The following is a 17,293-nucleotide window of genomic DNA, read 5'->3' on the forward strand; positions in this document are numbered from 1 at the left end:
TGGATGCCTTCCATGTCTACCTCACCGTGCCCAGCTTCTCTGACTGAAAGTCCCACGCTGTGGAAACCACCGTTTCCAGCTCTATAACGCTTACCCTGACGAATATCTCTAATGTTCACCCCCTGATTCTAGAGCTGCTCCCTGAATGTGAACTTCAGCCAAACCACTGCCTCTGTTGCAATCTAGCACCTTAGACTCTACCCACTCTTATTGGGATCTGAACCTTAACTGCATTCTCCTAGTGCAACCTTAACTCTAGTTGAACCTTAAGCTTCTAAACTTCTATAAGTTTAATCCTCACACTGTCACATCTCAGCCTCGGCCCTCTCCCCCTCCTTCCCCATGGACTGCCTCTCGGCAGTAAGGCACAGCTGTTGTGGTCTGAAAATGTCCCCTTGACACCTCTCTGAGTTTCTGGGCCCCACACACTGGGAGCGGACTGATCCCTGAGGGCTGGGAAGATGGGGAATTTTAAACCCCCAAACTGCTGAATGACCATGTGAGGTGGGAGTCCCAGATCCCTGGGATGGAAAGAAAGGGAGCTATTTAGACCACTCCAAATGTCATGCTAGTTGTTTGCATTTAATGAGGTGCAGTTGAGAAGTGAGAATGATTATCACACACTTGCAGGATCAATGAGGTGAAGTGGACTGAATGGAAAACACATGTCTCCTTCCTCAACGAAGACCCGGGGCCCGTGAGACGGACAGGTACCGTTGCTGTCTCAAAGTGTGCTGGCCATGCCTGTCTGACCACGTGACCATGGGCAAACTGCTGTCTGAGGGCCGTGATTTTCCCCGTCTGCAAAATAGGAGGTTGAATTAAATGGGTTCTCAGGCCCCTTTCAGCTGTGACATTTTATATCCCTGGTAGGAGTAACTTTGAACAATCAGGTGGGGATAAAAGAATGAGGTGGTGTGCTAGACATGGAATCCCACATTACAGAGCACCACCTTGCTAAAATAGTGATTTTGGTGTTTTGTTTTGTTTTGTTTTGAAAGCAGATTTCGGCAAAATCCAAGATTCTTCCAGAAGCAACAGCAAAACCACCCTCAACGCATTTGATGAAATAGATGAGTTTCCGGAAACTTCGGTGTAGAAGCAAAATCCAGAGCTGCTGTGAGCCTGGGCTGTCTGACACTGCTGTCTGGGTCCTGGACTCCGTGCTAAGGGCCTACAGCAGAACGTGGCCTTGCACTGCATGCCCAGAAGTGGAAAACAACCTCATGCCAAGTGGTGGCTGAGCTAAGAGGCAGCTGTCAGTCTGTTTGAATGGGAAACACCTTGGATTATTTATTTATTTATTTTTTACTCAGCGAAGGGTTTGTGTAAACCCATGGCTAGGAGTCCTTGAAGTCCAGGGCGAAGGTCTGGGCTCACCAACTGCAGGACAGCTTGGCTGGGAGAAAGGGGTGGCAGGGAAGGGGCAGAGGCCTGAGGAGCAGAACTTCCTTCCTGCCAACATCTCCTCGACAGCCCCCAGCCCCAGCCCTCACTTCCCACTGTCTCCCTTACTGGGACTGGGTCTCCTGAATTTAAGCCGTTCTTGATCCTATCCCATCCCAGAACAAACAGGACTGAACTAAGTCGGGCGTCCTGAGGGTCGAAGGGACTGAGCTCTGGAAATGCTCTTCTGGACCCTTCCGGGAACAGGAAACTACCCTTGGAATGAGTGCCTTGGTACCCCAAGGCTCGAACTGTCTCAAACTAAGAGACATTTTTAGTAGAGTAATTAACACAGGGTTTTTATTTTCAATAGAGAAAAAACATTTCAGTTTTTGAACGAAAGTTACTTCAGATGAAGTATGTGATTTTAAAAGCTGAGAAACAGATTGGGGGATTTGGGGCTGGATATAAGTATTATATACTTGGTCTCAGCGTGGCCAGAGCAGGGACAAAAAGCTTTTCTTTACGGACACAAAAGTCCACATGAGACGTGCCAGGCAGGGCCTGCGTGGGCTGCTGTGACCTGGGTGGCAGAGCTTGGCTCTTGTCCTCGCTCTGGCCCTGCGGTCATGCATGCCTCCCAGCTGGGAGCGGGGCTTCTTCTGATATAGAAATAGCAGCTGCTCTGTTTCCATGGTCTTAAATCTCAGAGGTTACTATTACATATCAGTACTTCTTATTGGAGGAATTTAACCAAATACCCAGAATGCTCTGGTATTAAGTGTTTTTGTTAACTGTGAATTTTGAGGCTGAAGAGAGGGAGTGTGAGAAAGGAGTGTTTGCCAAAACATAGGGCTTCTTTTCAGAGCCTCATCCTCTGATTTTTCTCCCCCTGAAATTACGCAGAGTCAGTCTGAGGCAGAGGTGAAGTGGGAATGGGAGACTTCTTCCGGATTACTGGAACTTAAACGACTATAAAATCTGCTCTGCCTTGGGAATCCGGTCAAAGGATTCATGTGAGAGTTTTTAGAGGCGGGATTATCAAGGTATTGACCACGAGTTTGAATTTTAAAGGGCGTAAAAATAAATTTGGCCTTTTAGACAACTTGGCAATTGGCTAGTGAAACTGGCTTGAGGCAAACTGAGGAGTGTGAGCCAAGCACTCTGGGCCACTCTGGGCCCTTCTCTCCACTCTGGGCTGCTCTGTGTGCCAGCTTCCCTGGGTGAGTGGACACTTGGCCTTTGTGTCCCTGATGAGCTGGGGATGAGAGAGGTGGGGTGGGTCTAGGATGAGCCTGAGGCCTGCACACTTCGCTGTAGCCCCCGTACTCCCAGCTGAAGCTGACCAGGGCTCTAAGCTGTGGTGCTCAGATCAAGCTCTGGTGTGAGCAGGGGTAGCAGGGATGACGTCTGTTCTCTGGAAACAGATGATTGAGGGAGAAGGGTTGTCCTGGAGGCAGGAAGAGCACCTGTGTTCCAGATGGGCAGAAACAGTGCCAAAGGAAATTTCAAGGACAAAGATTTTGGTTCCCTCCAGTCTAGCAAATGCTCCAGATATTGAAGATGTTTAAGCAGAACTCATTAGGCATGTTGTTAAGGATCACAGTCAGATGGACTGTGAGGTCCTTTTAGCCTGGAGGTCAGCATCCTGTGTCTGGAGTTCCCTACTTGTGAATATCCAGAGCAGATGTCCTGGTCTGAAGGGCAGCCATTGGGATCCATGGTGCCATGATCTGGGAACTCCAGGATTGTTTTGATTTGGATAGGAATGGATGAAGTTGCACAGCTCTCCATTTCCCACTTGAACAAGGACTGCGGGGTGAGGCGAATGGAAATCAATAATGGGACCTTGTTCCTCTCACACATCTGAAGAGCTGTTATCTGTGGATCTGGATGGAATTTGTTGGCAGGGGCATTTTCTGTACCGTATTCATCCCTGAAAGACTTTCAGCCAAGGTCATCTGAGTCTGGGTGGGCTTACCAAGGCGAAAGGAAGCAATGAGTCAAAGATCATTGGTTTGAAAGAATCAGTTCCCTTATTTTATACCTGAAAACTAAAGACCAGAAAAGAAAGTGGACTTGCTTAAAGCCATACAGCCATGTGGGAAGTCACATCAGAACTGCTGGAGCCAGAGTGCTCTGACTCCTGGGCCACAGGTTTCTCCCAGGACAGTTTCAACATAGTTATTCAGTAAATTTGAGCCTGCCTTTTGGTTGCCACATATATTACGTCAGGGGGCTAAGGGATTTTGCTCAGATGATTCATGTTGACAGTCTACATTGTCCCAGTGATCCCCAGGACAGGTTTAAAACTCAAGTGTGCACATGGGTGTGCACAAACCATACACACACACACACACACACACACACCCCACATCACACCGAATCCACTGGCATATCAGGACTTCTTAAAACTTCAGGATTTACATTTCAGTAATTTAAGGGATAGGCATTTTTCCAGGGATGGAATCCCCCATGCTCAGATAATGGTTTTGGCTAGGAGTTTTCCTTTGGCTAAACTGCCTCAGGAGGAATCTGTTATTCTACACATTATGTGATGAATGCACCTGGAATAAAAATGCTGCTTACCTTCCTCTCTGGGATGTAGCAGAAGGTGTGAATTACTGTGAAGTAATTAAGCTCTTAGAAGGCTCCTGCCTGAGAGAGCCCAGTATTATTGAAGTTCCTTTCCTTCCTCAAGGCCTGGTTTAACTGTGTCCTTTTGCTCTGGGCGGGGCCCAGGTGGATGGGCCGTATTCCTGGCCTGTAAGCCATACTTGAGTTTTGCACTGATTTACATGTTTATACTGTGATCTTGGTTCCAAACATAGAATTAACAGCTTGTTCTTATTGAATGTGCCTAATCCTTGTCAATTTTAATTCACATACTTGTTCTTAGTGTTGTGTGTGTGTGAAAATCATAAATAGAGTAAGAACATTTTAATGCCATTGAAGAAATGCTCTCATGATTTCTAATAAATATTTATTTTGCCTTGCTATGATTGTAGTTTATCCTTTATCTTACGTATGCTACTATGAAGTCCAACTAGGAATCCTAGAGTGTTGCTTAATCTAAGGCAAAAGGAAAGACCTGAAATACTGGTCTCAACTCAGGGACAGAGTCAGCATACTGAGACAGGTCACCTTTGAACAGCGTTTACATCTCACAATGTATCGATGTCCAATACTCTAGCTGAACCATGCAACAACTCTAGAACCAGTTTGAGTAAAGAGGGACTAAGGGAGTTGAAATGACATGCCCAAAGTATCACAGCCAGAAAATGTCAGCGGTTCAGGCTTTCATGACCCCCAAGCAGTGCTCTGTCTACCATGTCCTGCTGCCTATCAATTTATTTAGTGTGGCTATAAAACCATGGCTCCACATAGAGATCAGAAAGTATAAATCCCTTCTGTCCACTTCACAGGACCTTTGTGAGGAGGTAGTGATATTACTATCATTACTGGCCAACTCATATGTATAGTCATTTCTAAAATTCTCTTGTTATTTCACAAGGATGGCAGTTTTTAACTTGAATGCCAAGACACTGCTGTGTCTTGATGGGTTTCAGAACTTGCAAACAATTTATTAATCAGTGATCGGCTGCATTTGGGTAGATTATTAACATAATCCAAATAACTCCTAGAGCAGCATCCTTCACTGGGATGTGTCTTCTTGAAAGGCAAAGAAATGGGAATTGTACGTAATCTACATCCTAACTCAAATAAGCTTCAGTTTCTAATCTAGGAATGTGCTATCCATGGGAATGTTCTGGGTGGACTGATAGAAAAAGGGTGGAAACCCCGCTTAATAGGATATATTCTGGGAGTGGGATGTCTAGGTCAATGGATATGAACAGTTTTATGGTTCTCAACATTGTACAAAGTTACCTTCCAAAAGGTGTATTGCAACTTAAGCCTTTAGGATGATATATTTCTTATTTATAAAGCTTTTCCTGTCACACTGGTTTTCTTAATAACACAGTGTTATAGGTTTGATGAGTGTTATATCCCCATTTAACAAGTGGAGAAACGGAGACTTGGAGAGACATGGAATGATACGTAAAGGTCACAATGTTTTTTTCTTGGGCCATGGGTCCAGGTTGTCTGAGGTTTACTAGTTAGTGCTAGTCCGTCGTGCTAGCCTAGCCTGGGTCACATTTAAGAATACGTCTCATCCAGGAAAAGGGAGTTTATGGGTGGGAGGGGCTTCAAGAAGAGGGAGCAATGTGGGCAAAGACCTTAAGGTGCTAGGGAGCCTGATGCAGCTGAGGCTGGAGGAATCTGTGGGGCCAAACTGCTGGGAACAAAGGGACAAGTGACATGAAATAGGGCTGGAGAGGTAGGCAGAGGCCAGAGCACATAGGACATGTTCAGCTTTCATATCAAGCTTAGAGGAAGCTACTAAAAGACTTTACAGAGAGGAATGATGAAATCTGAACATTCCTCTGTTTTTGCGATAGGGTTGCAGGCTTAAAAGGGTATGTGTTCTCCCCGCCATCCTGTGGGACACAGTAATGTCTGAAGAGTGTACCATGAAGTGAATTCCAATTGAGAGTGATGGGCATGCTCGGGGAGTGGCTGGGAGAGAAGGAAAGAAGGCCAGGACATTGGTGGGATATGAAGACACTTCAGTAGAGAAGGGATGTTTAAGCACACTCGGGCGACTAAACGCTACTGGGCACTTACAGATTGCAGACACTGGAAGAGATATCGGTAATGTCTTCAAGATGGGATGAAAGCAGAGGGGGGCAGAGGGGCAGGCCAAAAAGTCTTTAAGATGAAAGGAGAGTTAAGGAGCATTTTGAAGGAAGAGGAGGAATTAGCTAGAGCGAGGGCCGACGGGGGGTGAGGGGAGAGGAAGCAGGGAGAGAATTCTGAGTGCAAGGACCCGTCTGTGCGAGGGCGGACAGGAACAGAACAATGTGAAACGGGCTAGAACAGAGAGGACCTGAAAGGCAAAGCACCGAGAGAGGTTGTGGGGGAGAGAACAATACATCATAAAAGGCCTCTTGTATTAGGAATTTGAACTCGAATAACCTGTTATTCTGTGTTGGGCACTGTGCTGCGTACTTGTCTGTATCAGCTCACTTATTCTCTATAATAATTCCGAGAGAGGGACACTATTATGATCACCCCCATTTTACAAATGCAAACACCGAGTGTGCAGACTCTTAGAAATAATCAAAACAGAACAAAACTGAAAGTGGCTAAAACCAAACAGCACTATGCTCCAGATTTTTAAAAAAATCACATCGAATTTAGAAACTCTGAATTCAGTAAATACTGAGTCAGAATAAATAAGACTTTGCATTGGTAAAATTTTATAGGTGACTAAAATTTGATGGAAGAGTAAAAGGACTCTGGTCAACATTTACATCTGGAAAAAACTGACCCAGAAAAACTGGACTCGGACATAAAACAGAAGGCATTTTCACAGTGGGGGAAGGAAGATTGGTAAAACTTGTTAGGTATGAAAGCTCGTTGATAAATTGAATTTTTACTTCAGAATTCAGAAGGAAGAGAGTTTATTTCAATACAAAATCATTTTGGCAAAGTACAAAAATATTGGTGCTGAAAAATTTAGAAACAGTTTCCTTGCACTTTATAAAACACTGAATATGAAACTGAAATTGGCTTAATGGGGTTTGCTCTGGAAGAATGAGATATCTTTGTTTCCAATAATATTAGTATGATTTTGGTACATATATTTGAAACCATAAACATGGGTTCATTTGGGTCCAAATCATAGGATAAAAACTCTTTTGAACTTGGCTGTGGGGGCCTAAGAGAGGAGGCAGGCGCGGTTCCTGTAGGGGCTGGAGGCAGAGGGAGAACTTTGAGGAGAAAAATCAAGAGAGGAGAGGGCTTTGGGCACTTCAGTCAAGGGCGCTTTCTTGAAAGAACGCATTTGATCAGAGACATGAGTTTGGGTCACATTTCCACGAGGGTCCACTGCCCTCTGCTATTTCTGTCTTCACCACCTACGCTGTAGGAGCCCAAAGACTTCCTCACGTGTTGGCTGGGGACAAAGGCAAGTGCATTCCTTCAAACTGAGAAGGGACAGTTGGAGGACTATGCCTCTTCCAGATTTTCCCAAGTTGGGAAGGGATGTTAGCTTCCCAAGGGGCTTGTGAGATGTCTGGAGGAGGCTCCCCACTCCCGGAGGTCAGCGCGGAACAAGCAACCATGTGAGAGCAGCGATGCTGTGTGGGGGTTACTGTCTTTCTGTGGACAGAGGTCCATTCAGTTTCTAATCAGCCCTCATTTCTTGTTCACATTTCATCTTCAAAAGAGCAATTATAGACCTCCTATGGATATCACAACTATTGGTAAACTTTACAGATGGGATACTTAATATATTATCATTAATTCAAATGTGAAAAATTTAAAAATAGCCAAGTCTGCATCATTAGTTTCTAGTAGCATTTCTACATTACTTGAAAACACGTTTAATTCTATGCTCAAATTAATAACTTTTTAAGAAAATATCCATTTCAATTTTGAAATGTGAATTTAAAGGTGGTTTTATTCAGAATCTTAAACTATCCAAGTGTAATATATAAGGAGCTATGCAGAAATAAGAAGTGCACCTCTTTGAATAAGCTACCTATGCAATATGATACTTTTAAAGATACTCATCATTCATTCATTCAGAAAATCTGCCTCAATGCCCACTGTGTGCAAGGCACTGGACTAGGTGCTACAGGTATGAAGCTGAAGAAGGCACGATCCTGCCCTTCAAGAGCTTACAGACTGGTAGAGGGGGTTAGAAGTGATTCCTAATGTAAAGAGGAGCGAATACTCTTTGCACTGAGTGTTAGTTTGGTTGTCTTTGCGAAAGCTTCTCTCTTTTCATAATATGCAGCCTCATTTACAAACACTGGGTACACAGTATCGTCTCCGCCCAATGGAATTATCTGTCCGTCAAGAGTTAAAAACACAGGATCCCCAGGGTGCAGCGGTTTCCAGTCTTGATCCTCTCAGGAAACAAAATAACGTAAGTTACATTTGATTTTTTCCCTTGTTTTTAAAGGTTTAAGCCAGGCTCTAGACAACTAACAGATTGCAGCACCGTATAAATAAGGAGATACCGGACAGATGTGTAAGGAAGCACACCATGATCTCACTAAACCGAGGCCGAACCATTACTTTGGGCTGCAGTTTTAAGAGTTCGCATTTAATTTTTATAACTGATACATGTAATTAGAGTTTGCCTCAATACCAAGTTTGTCTTGAATGTTGCCAAGGAGATTTAGAGTATGAAAGGACAAAAATAACATGTGTCTCTCTAAGTGTATATTCTACCTGTTCAGCAAAATTTAGGAAATACCATTAAGACCCTTCAGTATGCTGGGCGTTATACTGCTGGGGATGTGAAAATGGTACCATTGTGCCTGCCTGCGAAAGGATTCTACTTCGATGGGCTTCGAGCATAGACAGTGGGGGTGGGCTGGGCAAATCTAGGATAAGGTGAGCGTACTCCGTGGTAAAAACTGAGTTATCTGAAATGTCCCACACCAGGGATCTGGACCTCTGAGCCCTCAAACCCCAATGCTGTCACACCACAGGAACCCTAAACCAGTTCTTCCCAAACTTGGACATGTTTGCACGTGGTGTATGGATTTTGTTAAAATGCAGATTTGGATTCTATGGGTTTGGGGCAGAGCCCATGAGTCTGCACTTCTAACATCTCCCAGCAGCACATGGGAGTTTAGTAGAAAAGCACAATTTCATTCCCCACTGCAAACTTGCTAAATCGAAATCTTCATGTTAACAAATCTCCAGATATTTACATGCACAACATTAAAGTTTGGGAAGCACTGCATTATGGCAATTTTCTCAACCACGACTGCACATTATAATCACCTGGGATGTTTACAAAATATAGATGAGTAGAAGGGCTGCCTGTACCACAGATACATAAAACTACAATTTCAAGGGTGGGGCTCAGGTGCCATTAATTTAAAAACATTTATTTCAAAATCTACAGAGAGTAAAACTTACTCATTTTTATGCACTGTTCTATGTGTTGGGTATATACAGTAGAGAGTCAGGTCAGCACAGAATGTGGAATGAAGGTGCATGATTCCATCACACCCTTCCCTCGCTTCACTATTTAGAGTTCCCTGCTGGCTGGTTTTGTTTTTCAAAGTCCCAGGTGACTCTGTAGGACAGCGTGTGAAAAGCTGCTCTGGACCAGTGATTTGCAGCCAGAGATGTGCCTCTGGAACAAGTGACACAGCTGCTTTGCCACACCTGCAAGTGATGCTAAGGTCAGGCAGGGCTACCCAGACTGGAGCCAGGGGAAAATCACCTGGTGAGCCTAACTGATATCCGGTGCCCACCTTGATGAATTAAAAATCAGAATCTCCGAGGATGGGACCTGGGAATCAAGATTTTTCAAAGCTCCTCAGGTTATTCTACTGTGGCCTAAGTTTTGTTTTGTTTAAGATTTTATTTATTTATTTGACAGAGAGAGAAAGCACTGGGGGAGGAGAAGGCAGAGGGAGAAGCAGACTCCCAACTGAGAAAGGAACCTGACATGGGACTCGATCCCAGAAGTCTGAGATCATGACCTTAGCCGAAGGCAGAGATGCTCAACCCACTGGGCCACCAAGGCATGCCTCCTGTGGTCTAAGTTTGAGAAGCACTGTGTTGGTGCTTTTGTAATGGGCTCCCAGCATTTGGGGGTACATCCTTGAGGTCACTCCAGTGAACATCCTGATTAAGAACCATCACTCTTAGCATAAAACCTGGACTGTGTCTTTAGCTCCAGGACCTATTGTCCTCTCTGTTCACCCCCTACTCTACACTGACACTGGTCTTGCTGGTCGTCAAACACTCCAAGTTTCTTCCAGCCCCAGGGCCTTTGGACTTGTTTTTCACGTGGTTGACTTCTCGTGGTCCAGGATCCAGCTTCAATGCCGTCATCTCAGAGATGGCTCTTTCAGACCATTTCATCTAATAGGAACCATCTGCTAGCCTCTATTATTCTGTTTATTTCTTTTATAGTACTCATTACAATTTGAAATGAACTGGTTTATGTATTGTTTACTTATTCATGGTGTGTTTTCCCTTGCTTGGTATGGAAGCTCCATGGGGACTTTGTCTATCTTGAATCTCAGGGCCCAGAATAGGCTTAGTCATTCAAATATATTTTCTGCAATAACTAATGAATCACTTTTCCTTGTAGGATACAGAGCCATCGGAGAACAACACTAACCTTCCTTTCAACACCTACCACTAACCCTGTTTGTTAACTATTCTCTGCCTCACTTCTCGGCCTCCCCACAATGATTTTTGTACTATTCAAGGATCCCCGAGGAATAAAAGTTCTTTAAAAAATCCTGTGTTGTAGTCAGTTAGGACATCAACATCTTGGCTTCTGTTTCTGGACTTGCTATTTTTGTTATCTGTAGGACTTCCTCTTTCTCCCTCTCTTTATTTTTCTTTCCTTTAAATCACTGCCCAAGGTTCCTTCTGCTGTCTACCTGGATCACACAAAGGCACCCAGCACAATTTGTTCCAATTATTTGTATTTCTGGGCAGGCTACTTTTTTAAGTTGTAAGTCTGGATGACTAGTATTAGGGTCATTAAATAGGAATCTGAACTGGATCAGTGGTTCTCCACTTGATTACTCAGGCCAACAAGATCAGATTATCTGAGAGGGATCCTGGCATCATTATTTTTCAAAAGCTCTCTAGGCAATGTGTAGCCAGAGCTGAAAGCCCCACATTAGATAATCCACCAGGTCTCTTCCATCTCTGATGTCTAAGGGTGAGTAGGGTACTCACATGGGAATGGATGTTTTAGCTTTTTGGAATCTTTGTTCCTCCTTTTTTCTACCTTTTTCTTGCCTATCTCAGCTTTCAACTCTCTGAAGAGCCTTTTCTTCTCCCTTAACTATGCCACAATTGATCAAGCCAGACAAGGAACAGATACTAGGGTTCTGAGGAGAGTGAAGAATGTGGCCGAAAACATTGCGAAGGAAGAAATTTGAAGGCTCTGCTCTAACTTATTCAGTACGGAGTGCAGGGAGGTGGCAGCAATGTGATCAAACTGCAGAGAACATTAGTTCTAGATCTGCCACGGATAGCTACAGACTATGGGGAAGATCTAACTTCTGAGCCTCTGTTTTCTTTAAAAAAATTTTTTTTGAATGTAGTTGACACACAGTGTTACACTAGTTTTAGGAGCACAGCATAGTTTATACTTTATACTATGCTCACCCCAAGCGTAGCTACTATCTGTCAGAGTACAATGCTATTACAATAGCATTGACCATATTCCCTGTGTTCTGCCTTTTACCCTGTGACTTATCCATTCCGTAAGTGGAAGACTGTGTGAACCTCAGTTTTCTTAAGTTAAAATAGATACACTGATTCCTGCCCATTGCACTTGGGCAGGAATTTCACCTTCCCTGAGAGGCCTTGCCTGACCCCTTCCTCCCCACATCATTATTCTGTTATAGCATCTGGTTATCTTGATTTCTAAACCACAGTTTAGCATTTAGTATATCTGGTTTGTAAATACCACAAAAGTATTTGTGTACCCCCAGAGCCAGCACGGATCTCCTCAGTAAATATGTACTGAATGAAGGTTTGAATACCCTACCTATACTGTAGGGTTTTTGAGAACAGTATGTAAAATGGTTTATAAACTATAAAGTTCTATTGGAAGGTGGAGCATCATTATTTTGAATACTTTAAAGAAACAGCAAATGTTACCTGCAGTTTAGGGTGGATAATAGCAGCAATATCTCCATTTTCATTCCTGGGATAATCAACTTTCTCCATTATTTTATAGACTTCAATAGCACATGGAGGAAATTCTTTCCCTATGGTGAAAACAATATGTATATTTGATGACTAAAAATGCCTCTTTTTTTTTTTTTTTAAAGATTTTATTTATTTATTTGACAGAAATCACAAGTAGGCAGGCAGGCAGAGAGCGGAGGAAGCAGGCTCCCCGCTGAGCAGAGAGCCTGATGAGGGGCTCGATCCCAGGACCCCGGGATCATGACCTGAGCTGAAGGCAGAGGCTTTAACCCACTGAGCCACCTAGCCGCCCCCTAAAAATGCCTCTTGGAAAAAAAAAGGAAGTTAACACTTTAAGGGAAAAACAACAACAACCAAAAAATGAAGACAGTTACAAGAACCTACCATTTTAGTTAAGGATATTCATAAACAACATCTGGCCAAAAGAAGTTCTCCAACTACTCCTATTGGTATATTGTCCATAAAGACACTAATGGATAGAAGTAGATAACAGGACTTGAGAAGCCAGTGTGGGAGAAAAAGGGGCTGGGATGGAAGTCAAGATACCCAGGCTTTAATCCAGCTCTGTAATCTTGAGCAAGAAACTTAACTTCTTGAGGCTCACTTTCTTCACCTGTCAAATGCAGATTTTGAATGATCTTATCTTGGAGGTTCCTTCCAGCTTTGACTTTCTCTGATCGCACAACCTCAGGAGGACTTACAGCAGGTCAGATGACTTCAGCATTGTGGTCCTTCTTTTAAATAGTACTGTGAGACACAGGGAAACAGGCAACCTGCCAACAGTGGGGTCCTCCTTCCAAAATGCAGCAACATCAAACAGCCCAGAAACTTGGAAAAGAAGTAGTGTACACGTATACCAGGCAACCCTGAGTAAACAGGATGAAGTTTCATCCAACATAGGGCTCAGAGTGCACTATGGTTGCAACTCAGAGAAAAACCTTCTTTTGTCTTTAGAGCAGAAAGTGCAGCCAGGGTTGGAATGTGGTAACCTGTGATCATTTCTGTATCAGTTAGTTTTTGCTGCTTAACACACTGACCCAAACGCAATGGTGTCATACAAGGACCTTCAATTTAGTCATGACTCTGTGGGTTGTTTGAGCAGTTTGTCTGGTTTAGGCTGGCTTGCTGATTTCTGACTGGCTTGCTCATGTGTTTGTGGCAAGCTGGCAGGTCAGCTGGGGGCTGGATGATCTAAGATGGTCTTACTCTCATGTCTGTCATTCGACAGGCTTATTGGCTAGAGCTAGGGTGTCTGAGTCCTCTGCCTCATAATCTCCCATTATTTAAGAGACTAGGCCAGGCTGATCCACATACTGGCAAGGGGAGCAAGAGAGCAACCCCCAGAGGGCAAGTCCCTTTCAAATTTCTTCTGTGGCACAAAACATGTAAGATTCAGGAGGTAGGGAAATAGACTCCATTTCTTGGTAGAAGGATCTAAAAAAGCACATTGTAAGAACATGGACGCAGAGAAGGAAAGAATTTGTGGCCATTTTTACAATCTACTCCACCTTTCAGGGGAAGATGGAAACTTATCAGGTGTCCTCTCTTTAAAGCAGAAGGTCCATTGGGAGTAAAGGAAAAAGTGGTAAAAATAAAGTAGCATGTTTTTGCTACTTTGAATCTCAGAGTCTGAAGGAGGCTCAAATGCCTAACTTCATCAGTGCTTGAGTATTCTCCATCTCTTTCTGGCCCACTGGTGGTCATCTTAGTCTAGCTCGGACAGCTTCACAAAGTGTGGTCAGTGTTGTTAATTAGAAATTTATGTCTGTAGGTAACTCTATCCCGCTGATTCTACTCTGCCCTCAGTCACAGAAAACAAGTCTAATTGCTTTCCAATATAATACTTCTAAAACTCCAATATAAAGTCTTCTTTTGCTGCTCTAAATGTTCTTATTCACTACTCCTACGTGGTCACATTCATGAGGTTCTATGTGAAGGTACTTTGTAAACTCAAGTTCTGTGCGTGTCTCAGGGATTACTCTTATTTTGGTTTTCAAACCTTTTACCATTCTTAATTTACTCATTGGCTAACCATTAATATGGACTCAGAATTTATTCACAGTTCCCCAAGTGGTGTTTATTCAATGCAGGAGAGAGAACATCACCTCCTGGATTTTTTTTTTAAACATAAAAACAAACTTTGTACCTGTAATGTATTTAACTTAAAGCATTTGCTTCAGACAATTGTTAAAGATTGTCAGGACTTTTTGGATCCACCTCCTGACCCCAAATATTTTCCTGCAAGCTTCCTGCCACCTTTCATTTATATATAAGCATGTCACATATATCTTTATCCAACTTACTAACAATTTTGTGTAGCACAGAGTCAAGGACAGAGCTCTTCTGCACATTTCTAGAGATTTTTCTCTAGGTGGTTGGTTATCTCTTTGTCAGCATTCTTTGGTAATTGTGCTCTTTCCATGCTAGTTAAAAATCCACCAAACTAAAAAGTTATAGTGGTTTAACATTTCTGAACTGTAGAATCTTTTGCTCAAGTGAAATGTTACATGGAAGAGCAATAAAACAGTCGAACTGCTCTGGAGCAACTGTCCTTGAACTGTCCCAGAGCGACTGCGTGGCTAGGAGACTCCCACCCCTGGAGTAGGATTCTGTGGACTCTGATTTGGAAACCATGTTTCTTCGCTCAGGTTTGTGGCCTTCTACCTGGTACATCATTTCTTAATGTACTGTAGTCCCACACTTATTATTGGAAGGGTGTCTTGTAAATTAGTGGTGACCTTCCCAATACCAGGTCCATTCAATGCTATTGACCCTGTCCTCAGACAAAGGTGGTAAAAATCTGATTTTCAGTCTTTATGACTTTGGAGTCAAAGGATTCCTAAGCAGAAAAGAAATTCCTGTGATTGAAGTAGGGTGCACAATCTGACATTAAGGCATTATATCCCCCATGACACTGAACTATTCTCCAGGCTTGTCACTATAATGACCAACTCCACAACAGTTTCAATTCAGCCTTCTGGAATAGTTATTTCGGTAGGATTTTCTCTCTCTCTCTTTCTTTTAGGAATATTTAAAAATTAAAAAAATTTTTTTTAAGATTTTATTTATTTATTTGACAAACAGAGATCTCAAGTAGGCAGAGAGGCAGGCAGAGAGAGGGGGGTGGGAGGCAGGCTCCCCGCCAAGCAGAGAGCCTGATGCAGGGCTCGATCCCAGGACCCTGGGATCATGACCTGAGCTGAAGGCAGAGGCTTTAACCCACTGAGCCACCCAGGCGCCCCAAAAGTTTTTAAAATTTTATTAAGTTTTTAAAATTTTAATTCCAGGATAATTAATATACAGTGTTATATTAGTTTCAGGTCTCTTTGGTTTTAATTATACTTTATTTTTAAATTTTAGAGAAAATCAGAGAGGGAGACAAACCATGAGAGATTCCTGACTCCCTCCAGGAAACAAACCTAGGTTGCAGAAGGGAGGGGAGTGAAGTGTTGGGATAACTGGTGAACACTACATTCAAAACTAATGATGTTCTATATGTTTGCTAACTGAACTTAAATTAAAAAAATATTCTTTTGAAAGAAAAAAATTATTTTTTAGTAATTTTAGTAACTCATAAGACTTTTTTTGCTGCAGTTTTAGGTTTACCAAATAAATGAGTAGATAGTGGAGTTCCATATATCACCCCACCACCAGCCCCATTTAATTATTTTTTAATTACACAAATAATAAATGAATGCATCATTCACCTTGAAAACAATAAAAACAAAATTAATCTGTTTTTTTACTCCCCTCCCCAATAATCATGGTTATCAGTTTGGTGTATTTTCCTCTAGAACTTTTCCTGTGTATTAAGATATATGTGTAGGTGTATTTTAACAAGCATTTATTACTATTATTATTATTCTAAACAAATTATTATTATTCTAAACAAATTCTAAACAAATATTACTACTATTATTATTATTCTAAACAAATTCTATACTGCATGTTTTGGTCTGTAGCTTCTTTTCTATAATTGACAATATATTTTGAAGATCTTTCCACATTAGTTTATTTAATTGTTCACCAATGGATCGACATTCAGGTCATTTCTATGTTTTGCTGTTACTATGACACTGATACCTACCCTTGTGTATGTCGTATTGGGTGTGCATGTGTTTGTGTTTCTATGAGATATGGAAATGCTGGATCACAGGATTTGTGTATTTTAAAAAGTGGATACTGTAAAAATTATCTCCAAAGTGCCCTTACCAATTTAAACCAGCAGGGATGAGAGCATCCTCTTTTTGTATACACTTACCAACAGTTAATATTATCAGATTTTAATATTTTTTTCACTTTAATGGGAGAAAATGGTTTCTCATTTTAATTTGCATTTCTCTGATAACTAGTAATATTAGACAACTTTTTATATGTTTACTGAACATTTTAATTAGTATTTGCTTTTTAAACTGGAAATTAGGAAATGAGGATTTTATTTGGAGAGCTTTATTTAGTAGCTGCTTTTCTTAACTGTCTACTCTGGTCACTGAAGAATGGCTGAAGTGAATAACATTTTTAAAAATCATCTACTACCATGGGCATGGTAAATTTGACAATTGCTGTTTCAGTGTTCAGTGGTTAAGTCACTGTGTGCTCATTTCAGCTCCCTTTTCTGATTTCTTTACACACACACACACACACACACACACACACACACACACACACACTAACAAGGAAACAGTTCCTATCTCTGGCTTACCTTCATTGAAATTATGTATAAAATCAAGAGCATGTTTAAGCATTTTTCTCATTTGATCCAAAATATCAGCTCTCAGAACCCCTTGAGGCTGGGGACCAACTTCTATACCTCGGTACAAAAGGGGAAATAGTCATATTTATACAAAGAGTATTGCAACACATTATAAAATTGATCATTTTAATGTATAAAGACCTATAATCCCATCATTAAAATTATTAAAAAGATAGACCATGTAGCATCATGGAAAATATTTGAGACAATGTTAGGCAAAAAATAAAAGCAGAACATCTGCATGTACATGCTATAAGCATAATGAATCAAGACTGGGAAAAAACATGGAAAAATATCAAAGAGTTATATTAGAATAGTAAAATCCTGGGGTCATTTTTCTTCAAATTTCCTTCAATATTGTCAAAATGCTTAAAT

General features: G+C 42.0%; 2 protein-coding genes across 4 annotated transcripts in view; one reads left to right on the forward strand and one right to left on the reverse strand.

Moving 5' to 3' along the window:
* TRPV3 (transient receptor potential cation channel subfamily V member 3) overlaps positions 1–4,378 on the forward strand; it is a 36,369-nt gene extending 31,991 nt beyond the window's left edge. The window contains exons 18-19 of the mRNA XM_032320365.1: positions 631–710; positions 1,002–4,378. Of these exons, the coding sequence (XP_032176256.1) occupies positions 631–710; positions 1,002–1,099 (178 nt within the window). The 3' untranslated portion in view covers positions 1,100–4,378. The remainder of the gene's footprint in view (positions 1–630; positions 711–1,001) is intronic.
* A 2,516-nt stretch (positions 4,379–6,894) lies between these two features.
* Positions 6,895–17,293, reverse strand: part of ASPA (aspartoacylase) — a 28,597-nt gene continuing 18,198 nt past the window's right edge. The window contains exons 6-8 of one of the 3 annotated variants that reach the window (XM_032320382.1): positions 16,868–16,975; positions 12,115–12,224; positions 6,895–8,363 (exon numbers count right to left, since the gene is read on the reverse strand). In XM_032320382.1, coding sequence (XP_032176273.1) covers positions 8,166–8,363; positions 12,115–12,224; positions 16,868–16,975 — 416 coding nt within the window. In that variant the 3' untranslated portion in view covers positions 6,895–8,165. Of the gene's footprint in view, positions 8,364–12,114; positions 12,225–14,802; positions 15,005–16,867; positions 16,976–17,293 lie in introns of those variants that run through there. The other 2 variants (XM_032320383.1, XM_032320385.1) reach the window with 2 other exon arrangements.

The sequence above is a fragment of the Mustela erminea genome, chromosome 18 (assembly GCF_009829155.1).
Source record: "Mustela erminea isolate mMusErm1 chromosome 18, mMusErm1.Pri, whole genome shotgun sequence".
NCBI classification, from domain to species: Eukaryota; Metazoa; Chordata; class Mammalia; order Carnivora; family Mustelidae; genus Mustela; species Mustela erminea.